We start from the raw sequence: 13,059 nt of genomic DNA on the forward strand, positions 1-13,059 counted from the left end.
TGAGGGGCGGACAGATTGGAATATGAAGGTACGTATCCTTGATATCCAGAGACACTAGGAATTCCCCCTCCTCCAGACCTGAGATCACCGCTCTCAGAGACTCCATCTTGAATTGATCACCCGTAAGTACTGGTTCAATGACTTGAGGTTCAAAAATGGCCTTACTGAACCGTCCGGTTTCGGTACTACAAACAGGTTGGAATAATATCCCTTGTTTTGCAGATGAGGTGGAACTGGAACAATGACCTGAGTCTGTACCAATTTCTGAATGGCGTCCTGTAAGGTTATACTTGCTTCCTGAGAAACTGGTAAGCCCGATTTAAAGAATCTGTAAGGTGGGAGCTCCTGAAACTCCAGTCTGTAGCCCTGGGAGATAAATCCTATGACCCAGGGATCCTGGCATGATGTCGTCCAGATGTGACTGAAAAATTTATGTCTGGCTCCCACCTGCTGGTCTTCCAGGCATCGCGGTCCACCGTCATGCTGACGGCTTTGAGGAAGCAGAACTTGAGTTCTGTTCCTGTGAACCTGCAGTTGCTGGTTTTCGTGGTTTACCTCTAGCGCCTCTGGTGGCTATAGAAGAACCTCTGGTTTTCCCTTAAACTTGGCTGTTCGAAAGGACTGCAAATTGGAAGCGGAGTAGGCCTTCCTGACTGGGGAGCTGTGGAAGGAAGATATGTGGGCTTATCCGCAGCAGCTTTGGAGAACCATTTATCCAGTTCATCTCCAAATAAAGCCTCACCTGTAAACGGTAGGCCTTCCATGCCTTTCCTGGAATCCGCATCAGCAGTCCACTGGCGTAGCTGACACTGCCATAGCAGTGGTGCATGCATTAAGCAAACCTATTTCTTTTATGGCTTCCACCATAAAGTTCGCAGAGTCCTGTATATGTTGCAAGAGTAAAACAACCTCCCCCCTAGATAAGGAATCTAACCCCTCAATTAGGTTACCTGACCATTTAGCAATGGCTTTTGTGATCCAAGCACATGCTATAGTGCAGGGGTGGCCAACCAGTAAGAGACAAAAAGCCAAAAAATCTAGTTAGGTACATCAAAGGTACGCCGAAGGCGTACGTGCAAAAATGGGGTGTGGCCTTGTGCCTGCTAGACCACGCCCCTGGTATAAAATACATTGAAAAGGCCAGATCCAATATAAAATACATTAAAAAAACCACTTCCACATAAAATAATTGAAAAGGTCAGATTCACAAAATACACTTCAGCTCCCCCATGTATCACTCCAGCCAGCTCCCCCATGTTACTCCTGCTACCATCCTCCTATGTCACTCTAACCAGCTCCCCCATGTTACTCCTACAAGCACCCTCTTGTGTCATTCCAGCCAGCTCCCCATGAGTCACTCCTACAAGCACCCTCCTGTGTTACGCCAGCCAGCTCTCCCATGAGTCACTCCAGCCCACCCTCATGTGTCACTACAGCTCCCACAACTCATGCCATTGCTGCAGCCCCAAATGTGTCCTCTGTTTGCCGGTGGGTGTCTTACCTCATGTATCTGGCTCCCTCAGTTCTCAGTGCCCGTAGTGCTGCTGCGTGTCTGGCTGGAGTGCAGCAGTTTCCGGATCCGTTGTGATCATGTGATTTTGAGTGTTGGGAGCCATATCTGAATAAAGAAAGAGCCGCATGTGGCTGAAGAGCCACTGGTTGGCCACCGCTGCTATAGTGGGTCTCTGGGCCACCCCAGCAGCTGTGTACAAGGATTTGAGTGTGGTCTCAATTCTATGATCAGCCGTGTCTTTTAGGGAGGCTGCACCAGGAACAGGAAAAATTATTTTACGTAACAGCCTAGATACTGATGCATCCACTATCGGTGGATTTTCCCATTTTTTCCTATCCTCAGGAGGAAAAGCAAAGGATGAGAGTAACCTCTTAGGGATTTGAAATTTACTATCATGGTTAACCCACGTTTCTTCAAACAGGGTATTCAGCTCCATTGACGCAGGAAAAGTGATGGAGGATTTCTTTTTAACATTAAAATAAGATTCCTCACACTTCTCTGTCACATTATCAGGAATTTGCAGAACGTCTCTGATAGCTTCTATAAGAGCCTCTATTCCCTGTGACAGAGCAGCATCCCCGCCTCTGAGTCCGCCTCACCCTCCTCCATGTCTGACCCATCATCATCAGAGTCAGACTGCAAGTTATGGGCCAGTGTACGTTTTTGCAGACAAATGGTAGTGGTCTGAGATGCTGGTTTGGGGACTGAGGGGGTCATTCCGAGTTGGTCAATCGCTAGCAGATTTTCACTGCCGTGCGGGTTGTTAGTACACTAATAATCGCTCCCCCCTGTTATGATCCCCTGGTATCGCTGAGGTAATCTGGAGTCTCTCCGGAGTAGCTGCGTGTCCCTGTCTAGTCAGCGTCTGTGTCCAATGCAGAGGGAAAATGGCGCTGGTGAGCTGCTGGATCCGCTCATAGTGAAGCCCCGCCCCCGCAATGGCGAGCGGTCTTCCCGCTTTTTTTATATACTGGCTGAGGTAATTTAGTGCTTAAAATGGAGTCAGAGTCGTTTTAAGTCTGTGTTTGCCAGTGTAGGTACTGTGTACAGTTTACTGAGACTCAGTTCGCTCCCTCATAAGTCTGCCCCGGTTAGAAACCATGCGTCTTCATACCCTCATGCCGCCATAATGGCCGGCGACCCGCTAACCAGGACGCTGGATTAGTACTCCCCACTGTTCACTCTTCTGGCTCTGTTAGGGGTGGTGGCGTGCTGCGGGAATGTACACTCGCCGTGGTGGGACTTGCAAATATTTCCCTCAGAAGCCAGTGTCCTATCAGCGGGGAAAGGGACCATTAATCCTTCAAGAGGTTGGGCCATTATCCCCCTAAGTCCCATGAAGCAGGCAGCCTGGTGCCACCTAGTCCTGCCTGAAAATAACATAAAATAAATGCAGAAAACTCTTCAGGAGCTTCCATAAGCGTGACCGGCTCCTCCGTGCACATTTTCTAAACAGAGTCCGTTAGGCGGGGCATAGAGGGAGGAGCCAGCGCACACTATCAAATAAAGTGCCCATGGTTCCAAGTGGACCCGTCTATACCCCACGGTACTAAATGGTTCCCAGTATCCTCTAGGACATAAGAGAAATACAGTTTATGTGAAGTGTGTATTGTGATGTGTAGGATACATCATGCTGAAAATCAGTCACTTCACTAACACTACTCGAGGAAGATAATGGGTAATGGCCCTTATTCCGAGTTGTTCGCTCGCAAGCTGCTTTTAGCAGCTTTGCACACGCTAAGCCGCCGCCTACTGGGAGTGAATCTTCGCTTATCAAAATTGCGACCGACGAATTCGCAATATTGCGATTAGACCTCTCTTAGCAGTTTCTGAGTAGCTCCAGACTTACTCGGCATCTGCGATCAGTTACTTGTCGTTCCTGGTTTGACGTCACAAACACACCCAGCGTTCGCCCAGACACTCCCCCATTTCTCCAGCCACTCCCGCGTTTTTCCCAGAAACGGTAGCGTTTTTTCGCACACACCCATAAAACGGTCAGTTTTCGCCCAGAAACACCCACTTCCTGTCAATCACACTCCGATCACCAGAACGAAGAAAAAACCGTGAGTAAAATACCTAACTGCAGAGAAATTTACTTGGCGCAAAAATACCGAGCGAACAACTCGGAATGATCACCCATGTCACATGGGGTCTCATCACACTGACCAGTTATTTGATCATTATACTGACGCCTCCAGTACTGATGTATGAGATACACCAGAGAGTGTGGGGAGGAGACTGGTCAGATCTCTGGGCTGGTAACACACAGTGACATGATGCGAGGAGGGAGCAGGAGTATAATAGGGGCTGATGGCTCCTGATGTATGAGATACACCAGAGAGTGTGGAGAGGAGACTGGTCAGTACTCTGGGCTGGTAACACACAGTGACATGATGTAAGGGGGAGAGCAGGAGCATAATAGGGGCTGATGGCTCCTGATGTACGAGATACACCAGAGAGTGTGGGGAGGATACTGGTCAGATCTCTAGGCTGGTAACACACAGTGACATGATGTGAGGGGGAGAGCAGGAGTATAATAGGGGCTGATGGCTCCTGATGTATGAGATACACCAGAGAGTGTGGGGAGGAGACTGGTCAGATCTCTAGGCTGGTAACACACAGTGACATGATGTGAGGGGGAGAGCAGGAGTATAATAGGGGCTGATGGCCACTGATGTATGAGATACACCAGAGAGTGTGGGGAGGAGACTGGTCAGATCTCTGGGCTGGTAACACAGTGACATGATGTGAGGGGGAGAGCAGGAGTATAATAGGGGCTGATGGATCCTGATGTATGAGATACACCAGAGAGTGTGGAGAGGAGACTGGTCAGATCTCTGGGCTGGTAACACACAGTGACATGATGTGAGGGGGAGAGCAGGAGTATAATAGGGGCTGATGGCTCCTGATGTATGAGATACACCAGAGAGTGTGGGGAGGAGACTGGTCAGATCTCTATGCTGGTAACACACAGTGACATGATGTGAGGGGGAGTGCAGGAGTATAATAGGGGCTGATGACTCCTGGCTACCTCACTGGGCAGATACATTTCCCTCATTAGTCTGTACTGATAGAGGACGGTGTAGGATAAGAGATTGCTGTAGTGACTGAGTAAGGATAATATGTGACTTCTGTAATTAGTGTTTATTACTCACCTGTGCCGATATCTGTAGGGATTTCCTCCTCCTTACACTGCTGATCACCCCTTACATACGTCTCTTCTTCTCCCTCTGTATCTTCTGCCTTCATATTAGTCACATACGTCTCTTCTTCTCCCTCTTTATCTTCTGCCTTTATATCAGTCACATACGTCTCTTCTTCTCCCTCTATATCTTCTGCCTTCATATCAGTCACATACGTCTCTTCTTCTCCCTCTATATCTTCTGCCTTCATATCAGTCACATACGTCTCTTCTTCTCCCTCTGTATCTTCTGCCTTCATATCAGTCACATACATCTCCTCTTCTCCCTCTGTATCTTCTGCCTTCATAGCAGTCACATACGTCTCTTCTTCTCCCTCTGTATCTTCTGCCTTCATATCAGTCACATACGTCTCTTCTTCTCCCTCTATATCTTCTGCCTTCATATCAGTCACATACGTCTCTTCTTCTCCCTCTATATCTTCTGCCTTCATATCAGTCACATACATCTCCTCTTCTCCCTCTGTATCTTCTGCCTTCATAGCAGTCACATACGTCTCTTCTTCTCCCTCTGTATCTTCTGCCTTCATATCAGTCACATACGTCTCTTCTTCTCCCTCTATATCTTCTGGCTTCTTATCAGTCACATACATTTCTTCTTCTCTGTCTATATAATTTATTTTCATATCAGTCAGCTGTTCCCCCTAAATAGATCAGAGAATATAAAGTGTAATGCCTGATGTAATTACTTGAGAGGAAACAGTATAATATCAGTGTATGAGACACACACAGCTGCTCTGCATATTATATAACTTTGCATCTGGACAAACCTTGTGATTGCATGCAGGGTAAATACTGGCTGCTTTGACACGAAGCCCAACAAGTACTGGGCAGTTCTATTCTTACAGAGTAATTCAGATTTGACATTGGACACGCTCCTCCCAGATCTGCCCCCTGCACTGCAGCATGGTGTCACCTACTTGCTCTTATTTGCTTCACTCCCACCTCAGTATCAGCCCAGTGACAGTCACTTTGGTATATTGGCGAGACCCTAAATTCCACCTACCTGATCCTCCTGTGGGATCCTGTGATTCTCCTCAGAGATCTATGGATACATTCCTGATGTTTCTAATATGCTCCATGATGCGTATCCTTAATTGCCTGCTTGTCATTCCTATGTATTTTTCCCACAATACACTACTCCAACTGATTTAGTTGATATAGGCATGTATCTTTCTTTGTTTTCCATAGCGGTCTTTAATCTTCTTTGTCCGTTGAATATACTGGCAGGTGTTGTATACTCCACAAGGAAAGCACCTCGTGATGTTTTTGTCTTTATGATGTTTTCCATCTCGCAGGAAATGGCCGGGTACTAAAGTATCTTTTATGTATGGTGACTTTCTCCAACTTGTGTGCACCTTTTCTCCCAAGGTTACTTTTATATCTGCATCCATGATTACCACATGGCAATGTTTCTGTAAGATGTCTCGTATCTCTGTGTTCATTACAGAATGTTCCCATGAATCTAATTTCCGGTTGTTGTTCTCCTGTAGCTCTTGCTTTTTTGGGGAGAATTAGAGATTTTCTATCTGTATTTGCAGCTATTTTGGAGCTGGTTTTGATGCTTTTATTACTGTATCCCTCTCAGTTTAAGCCTTTCCTTCAGTTCTTTTGCCCTCTTTTCACATTTTTCTTTACTTGAGCAGTTACGACGTATCCTTATAAATTCTCCCTTAGGGACTCCTCGTATTGTTGCTGGAAGACGGGAACTGTTTGTGGCAGTTGCTTTTCTGTACAAATCAGTAGTAATTGCACCATCTTCTTCAATTTAATAGCTAAATCCAAGAAAAGAAAGTAATAGATGTTTGACTCATTTCTGAAGTTAACTTTAAATTTAACTCATTTTGATTCAAGATGTTGATGAATTCTATTAGGAGCTCCTTCTCTCCTTCCCACAGTATCAGGATGTCATCTATATATCGAAACCACCCCGTTATGTGGTTCGTATAGATGTCATTATTATCCAAAATTACGAATTCACGCTCCCACCACCCGAGGTACAGATTGGCGTACGTAGGCGCACATGTACTGCCCATCGCTGTACCCTGGATCTGGAGATAAAATCTCTCATTGAAAACAAAATAATTTTTTGTTAGAATGAATTCCAAAAGTTTAATTGTAAATTCGTCAAGTTTGCTTATATTCCTCATACTGAGAAAATGTTCAACAGCTCAAAGTCCTCTCTCATGATTAATACTTGTATATAGCGACTCAACGTCGCATGTACAGAGCCATGTGTCTGATGTTACTGTCAGATTTTCTATTTTGGCCAATATGTCCAAGGTGTCCCTTGTCTAAGATGGCAATTCAGTAACAAACTTTCTGACTTGTTTAGCCACAAACACACTTACCTTTTCAGCAAGGCCTCCCATACCCGACACCATAGGTCTTCCGGGTTGTTTGTCAGGATTTTTATGTATTTTGAGCAGGACATAGAAGGTTGGTACCTTGGGGTTCTCCACCCATAAAAATTATTTTTCCCTCTTAGTAATAATTCCTTCGGCATAACTCTTTTCGATCAGCTGTAAATAACACTTCAAGAAGTTTGCTGTGGGATTGAAAATTAATTTTTGATAGCATGATGTACCATTCAATTGCCTCATTATGTACTCAAGGTAGTAATCTTTCCTCCAAATTACAACATCACCACCCTTATCAGATGATTTGATTTCTACATCGTCCCATTTTTCAATATCCTGCAGAGCTTTCCGTTCATATTTTGTTAGGTTGGGATACAGTATTTTCTTCCCTTCACTATAAAGATTGTCCAAATCCTTGGATACTAAATCCATGTAAATTTTAACTTGTGGACAAATATTAATGTTCAGGAAGAAAGTTGATTTCTTTCTTAGACTCATATCACGATAGTTCCTGGAACATGTTCCTTGATATTCATTATTTTTCTGTAGCAGATCTCCCAATGCTCTAATGGCATCTACTTCCATCTCTCCTATATCAGTAGTTGTGGCATCATTTTCCCTATTGTGGTAAAATTTCCTCAACATAATCTTCCTTGCAAAGAGGTTCAGGTCCTTTTCCACTATAAATCTATCCATATTTTTAGTGGGGGGAAATGACAGTCCTTTGGAAAGCACACTTTTATGATGCTCATTTAAAATTCTGTCACTGATATTGATGATTTTCATAGTGTCCTCTGGAGTTATCTCCTGAAGGCGTTGTACTTCCGCTGTGGGTTTCTTCCCCAGTCTCCTCTCTCTCTCTCTCTGATTTTTTCTTATTGAGTCCCCTTCTTGTTCTCTTTGGGGTCCTGTATCTGGTTATCCACTCGGACTTGCCCCTAAAAAATGTTGTGAACATCTCTGATTCCTTACTGTTGACTGATCTGACATTTCACTTTCAGATGTCTCTACCTTTGATGTAGAGAAACCTTTTCCCTCATTGTATTCCTGTATGTCTTATTTATGCTCCATCTGAAGATGGTACCGTTGAGATAGTCATTCTTGTCTCTTAAGAATTTCTGTTGTTTTCGTTCAATTATATTTTTCTCTGCTACCTCAACCTCATGTTTATATTTCAGATATGTATTTTGGAATTGCTCCAAACCATCATGTTGTTTCAATTTCTCTCCATTAGTGGAGATTTCCTCCGTATACTGTTTTATTTTACTATCATGATGTTTAATCAGTATCTTAATAAGGATCTCAGAACATTCCAGTAAAACAGTTTCCCATCCTTTCTTCACGGTCAAAGGTTGGAAAAACATTAGGTCTTAGCCCTCTAGGAATCAGTTTATTACTCTGATAGCTATCAAACATGGTTCTATTCCAAAATACTTTGCTTAGTTTCATCAGTACATTTTTCAGCAGTAGTAAATCAATGGACCATTCCAGGAGACTACCTCATGAAGCTGATTGAGAGAATGCCAACAGTGTGCAAAGCTGTCATCAAAGCAAAAAGGGGGCTTCTTTGAGGAATCGAAAATATAAAACATAATTGGATTTGTTTAACACTTTTTTGTTTACAACATAATTTCATATGTGTTCTCTCATAGTTTTGATGTCTTCAGAATTATTCTACAATGTAGAAAATAATTTAAATACAAAAAAGCCATTGAATGAGAAGGTGTGTCCAAACTTTTGACTGGTACTGTAGAACCTGCCCACTGCACAGTTGGTGGAGTCAGTAAAAGATGGTTACTGACAGCAAGCTGGAATCCCCTAATTTGCCAGGTCCCGTGTGACCCATACCTGTTCTGTGACTGCGGACGCGAGTCGGTGAGGGCGTCGGAAGCATCCAGTCACAGAGGCTATCGGCTCCCTGGTTACAGCTGTAACTACAGATATGTCATGTCCCTCTATTATTACAATTGATATGACACTCCCAGATACCCTCACCTACCCAGCTATGTCCCTGTATTATTACTATAGCTGTAAGCGACATCACTGTGACACTCCCAGATCCCCTCACCTCCCCAGTCATGTCCCTGTATTATTACTATAGATATTAGAGATATCACTGTGACGCTCCCTGATCCCCCCAGCCATGTCACTGTATTATTATTACTATAGATATAAGCAATGTCACTGTGATACTCCCAGATCCCCTCACCTCCCCAGTCATGTCCCTGTATTATTACTATATAATAGAGATGAGCGGTTTCGGGTGTAAAGCCAGAATTAACGCCAGTTCGGTTTTATCCGGAGATTTCTTATTGGCTATCCAAAATACGTGACGTCCGTGAGCCAATAAGATGCCGTTTTGAGAACCGAGTAAAACCGAACCCACTCATCTCTACTATATATATGTATATGTCACTGTGACGCTCCCAGATCCCATCACCTCCCCCCAGTCATGTCCCTGTATTATTACTATAGATATATGATGTCACTGTGACACTCCCAGAAATCTTCACCTCCCCAGTCATGTTCCTGAATTATTACTGTAGATAAGTGATGTCACAGTAACACTCCCAGATCCCCTCACCTCCCCAGTCATTTCCCTGTATTATTACTATAGATATAAGTGATGTCACTGTGACGCACCCAGACCCCCTCACCCATGTCCCTGTATTATTACTATAGATATGTGATGTCACTGTAACGCTCCCAGATCCCCACACCTCCCCAGTCATGTCTCTGTATTATTACTATATACATATATTTTTTATATGTGTGATGTCAGTGTTGCTCCCAGATCCCCTCACATCCCCCAGTCATGTCCCTGTATTATTACTATAGATATATGATGTCACTGTGATGCAACCAGATCCCCTCTCCTCCCCCAGTGATGTCGCTGTATTATTACTATAGATATAAGTGACGTCACTGTGACACTCCCAGATCCCCTCACCTACCCAGTCAGTAGGTAGATGATCTCCAGGGTGATATTAATTATCTTCTCAGTCTTGTGACTCTTGTCCGTGTCCATCCTGAGTGAATCTCAGAGCCCTGGCCGGCATCTCTCAGAGGTTCCTGTGACCCAGCTCCATATGGCTGTACTGTATAATGTTACACCAATGCTACTCTCCTAGCCGGGGTCTTATTCCTCCCAGATACACTTCTGGTGCAAGTTGCTCCACATGAATCATTTACAAAACACGAGAATTAGGGATGTTGGACTATTCTATTAAATTTATTCCAGAAAATCATAGTAGACTTGTGATTATGGGATGTAGTCATGTGACCGCCGGTCACAATACCTCCTCCTGCATCCTGAAAATCCCAACAGTCGGCATGCCGACTAAAAAGGAACTATTCCCACAAGTAATACAGTAAAAAAAAAAGTTGACACTGGACATGTCGACACATGATTGGGAATAGTTACCTGGCAAGCAAAGCGAGCCACGCAATGGGACGCAATCCACTAATTGGGGTTCCTGGTCATGTTACGGCAAAAACGTCACCAAAAACATAAAAAAATGTAATGTCAAATTATTCATCTGTCGACCTGTCATGCGTTGGACTTTTCACTGTCGACTTTCTTACCATGTTGACCACGTCCACAACAACCAATAATCATCAGCCTATTGGCTGGTGACCTTATCCAGGGCGACCAGGATAACCAGGGGAGAGTACACAGGAGAGTACGGAGTGTAGATGTGGGGAGAGAGGAACTAAAGTAGGAAATCTGGGTGTACAGCGGAGGGTGACCACTCATTACTGTTATTATTACTCTGCTGCTATAGTAACCAGACACCACAGGCCGCGCCCCTTGTATAATACTACTAACAGGACACCACAGGCTGCTCACCCTGTATAATAATAATAATAGGATTTTAATACCTACCGGTAAATCCTTTTCTCTTAGCCCGTAGAGGATGCTGGGGTTCACTTTAGTACCATGGGGTATAGACGGTGCCGCAGGAGCCATGGGCACTTTAAGGCTTTTCACGGGTGTGAACTGGCTCCTTCCTCTATGCCCCTCCTCCAGACCTCAGTATAGGAACTGTGCCCAGGGAGACAGACATTTCGAGGAAAGGATTTACATTTAATTTAAGGTGAGATACATACCAGCTCACACCTCAACCATGCCGCACAACATGGCATTCAACATAACACATGCCAACAGGCATGAACAATTGCAGCAATAAGCTGAAAAGAAACGTAACACAACATGTGTGTAACCACAAACTAATAACTGCAGATACAGTACGCACTGGGTCGGGCGCCCAGCATCCTCTACAGACTAAGAGAAAAGGATTTACCGGTAGGTATTAAAATCATATTTTCTCATACGTCCTAGAGGATGCTGGTGTTATGATTCCAGCACTCCTGACCAGAGGAGATTTTATGACAAGGACCAGAGCGCTGGAATGGAATGCAGGTAACGGGAGCAGGGAAGACTAGTTGCCCCTGGCGCCCTAACTCTATTGTCTCACCCGTGCTATCGGAAATCCCCTGCGAGACTATGGTTTCTTGAGCCCCTGGCAGCCACGTTTGAAGGGCGGATTATGTCTGCCCAACTCCGGTGCCCCCCGGTCTTAGTGAGAGACAAAGGGAAATCCGAGGCAGGATGATAACAAGAGGACCTCTGACTGACAACAGGCCAGGGGCAACAAGCTAACTAACAAAAACAGAAGTATGTGCGGAAACCCGCCAGGGAAAAGGACAACCAAAATCCACTTGTCCAATACTCGTACCCAGCACCGCCAGATACCAGAGTGGACCTGTGGAAGCGGAACCGTCCGCAAAATGCTCCAAAACACAAATAATAAATGATAAAGCGGACAAGCCGCAACACACGGCAAGGCCGCGACTCACGAACACCACTGGATGTTATATGGTGATTAGTCAGGACTCCAGGAATAAGATGACAAACTTCCGAGTTCAGGACTTCCGAATACTGGAATGACCGGATACAGCAAGACTGGAACAGACTCTCAGCAAACAGAAACAGCATGCAGGAAGCCATTACCGGCGTCTGTGAGAAGCCCTGGGAGTGTATTTAACAAGGAGTCCTCCAATCAGCTGCCAAAAGGCTGATTAGAATAAATGCCGTGCAGCTGCCTTGCTGCAAGGCCAGAGAGCAGGAGAATACATTAACTCTTAAAGCCTAGCACGAATTTCCCTAGGAAGTCACGGAGCACATCGTTAATGAGGTCCTGGAAAACTGCTGGAGCGTTAGACAAGCCGAACGGCATCACTAGGTACTCGTAGTGACCCGACTGAGTACTGAAGGCCGTCTTCCACTCATCTCCGGACCTGATTCGGATGAGGTTATACGCTCCTCTTAGATCGATTTTGGAGAAAATCACAGCCGAACGCAGCTGATCAAAGAGGACAGAAATCAGCGGCAGAGGATAAGTATTTTTAACTGAGATTTTATTTAAGGCTCTATAGTCAATGCAAGGTCTGAGCGAGCCATCCTTTTTCCCCACAAAGAAGAAGCCTGCACTTAAAGGAGATTTAGATGACCTAATAAATCCTTTCCCTAGGCTCTCTTTAACATAGTCATTCATGGCCGCAGTTTCTGGCCCGGATAAAGCATATAACCTTCCCTTTGGCAATGCGGCACCAGGAATTAGCTCAATGGCGCAATCATAAGGCCGATGGGGAGGCAGAATGTCTGCATTGCCCTTGGAGAACACATCAGCAAACTCCTGGTACTCCACGGGAATGAGTTCAGGAATTGCAGCAGCTATTCTGACTGGAAACAAAATACATTCCTTATCACAGAAGGCACCCCACTGAGAAATCTCCCCTGACCGCCAATCAATGGTGGGATTGTGAAAGGCCAGCCAAGGGTGACCCAGAACCACTGGAACTGCTGGGCAATGGGTAAGGAAGAACTCAATCTTTTCAGAATGAAGAGCTCCTACCGTAAGTAATACAGGGGGTGTACAGAGGGAAATAACCCCATTGGACAGTGGACTCCCATCTAAACCATG

At 44.9% G+C, this 13,059-nt stretch overlaps 1 protein-coding gene across 1 annotated transcript in view; it reads right to left on the reverse strand.

Annotated features, from left to right (window-relative positions):
- LOC135056986 (gastrula zinc finger protein XlCGF26.1-like) overlaps positions 1-13,059 on the reverse strand; it is a 64,429-nt gene that overhangs the window by 15,772 nt on the left and 35,598 nt on the right. Inside the window, exon 2 of the mRNA XM_063962816.1 lies at positions 4,669-5,356. Within this exon, the coding sequence (XP_063818886.1) occupies positions 4,669-5,338 (670 nt within the window). The 5' untranslated portion in view covers positions 5,339-5,356. The remainder of the gene's footprint in view (positions 1-4,668; positions 5,357-13,059) is intronic.

The sequence above is a fragment of the Pseudophryne corroboree genome, chromosome 3 (genome assembly GCF_028390025.1).
Source record: "Pseudophryne corroboree isolate aPseCor3 chromosome 3, aPseCor3.hap2, whole genome shotgun sequence".
NCBI lineage: Eukaryota > Metazoa > Chordata > Amphibia > Anura > Myobatrachidae > Pseudophryne > Pseudophryne corroboree.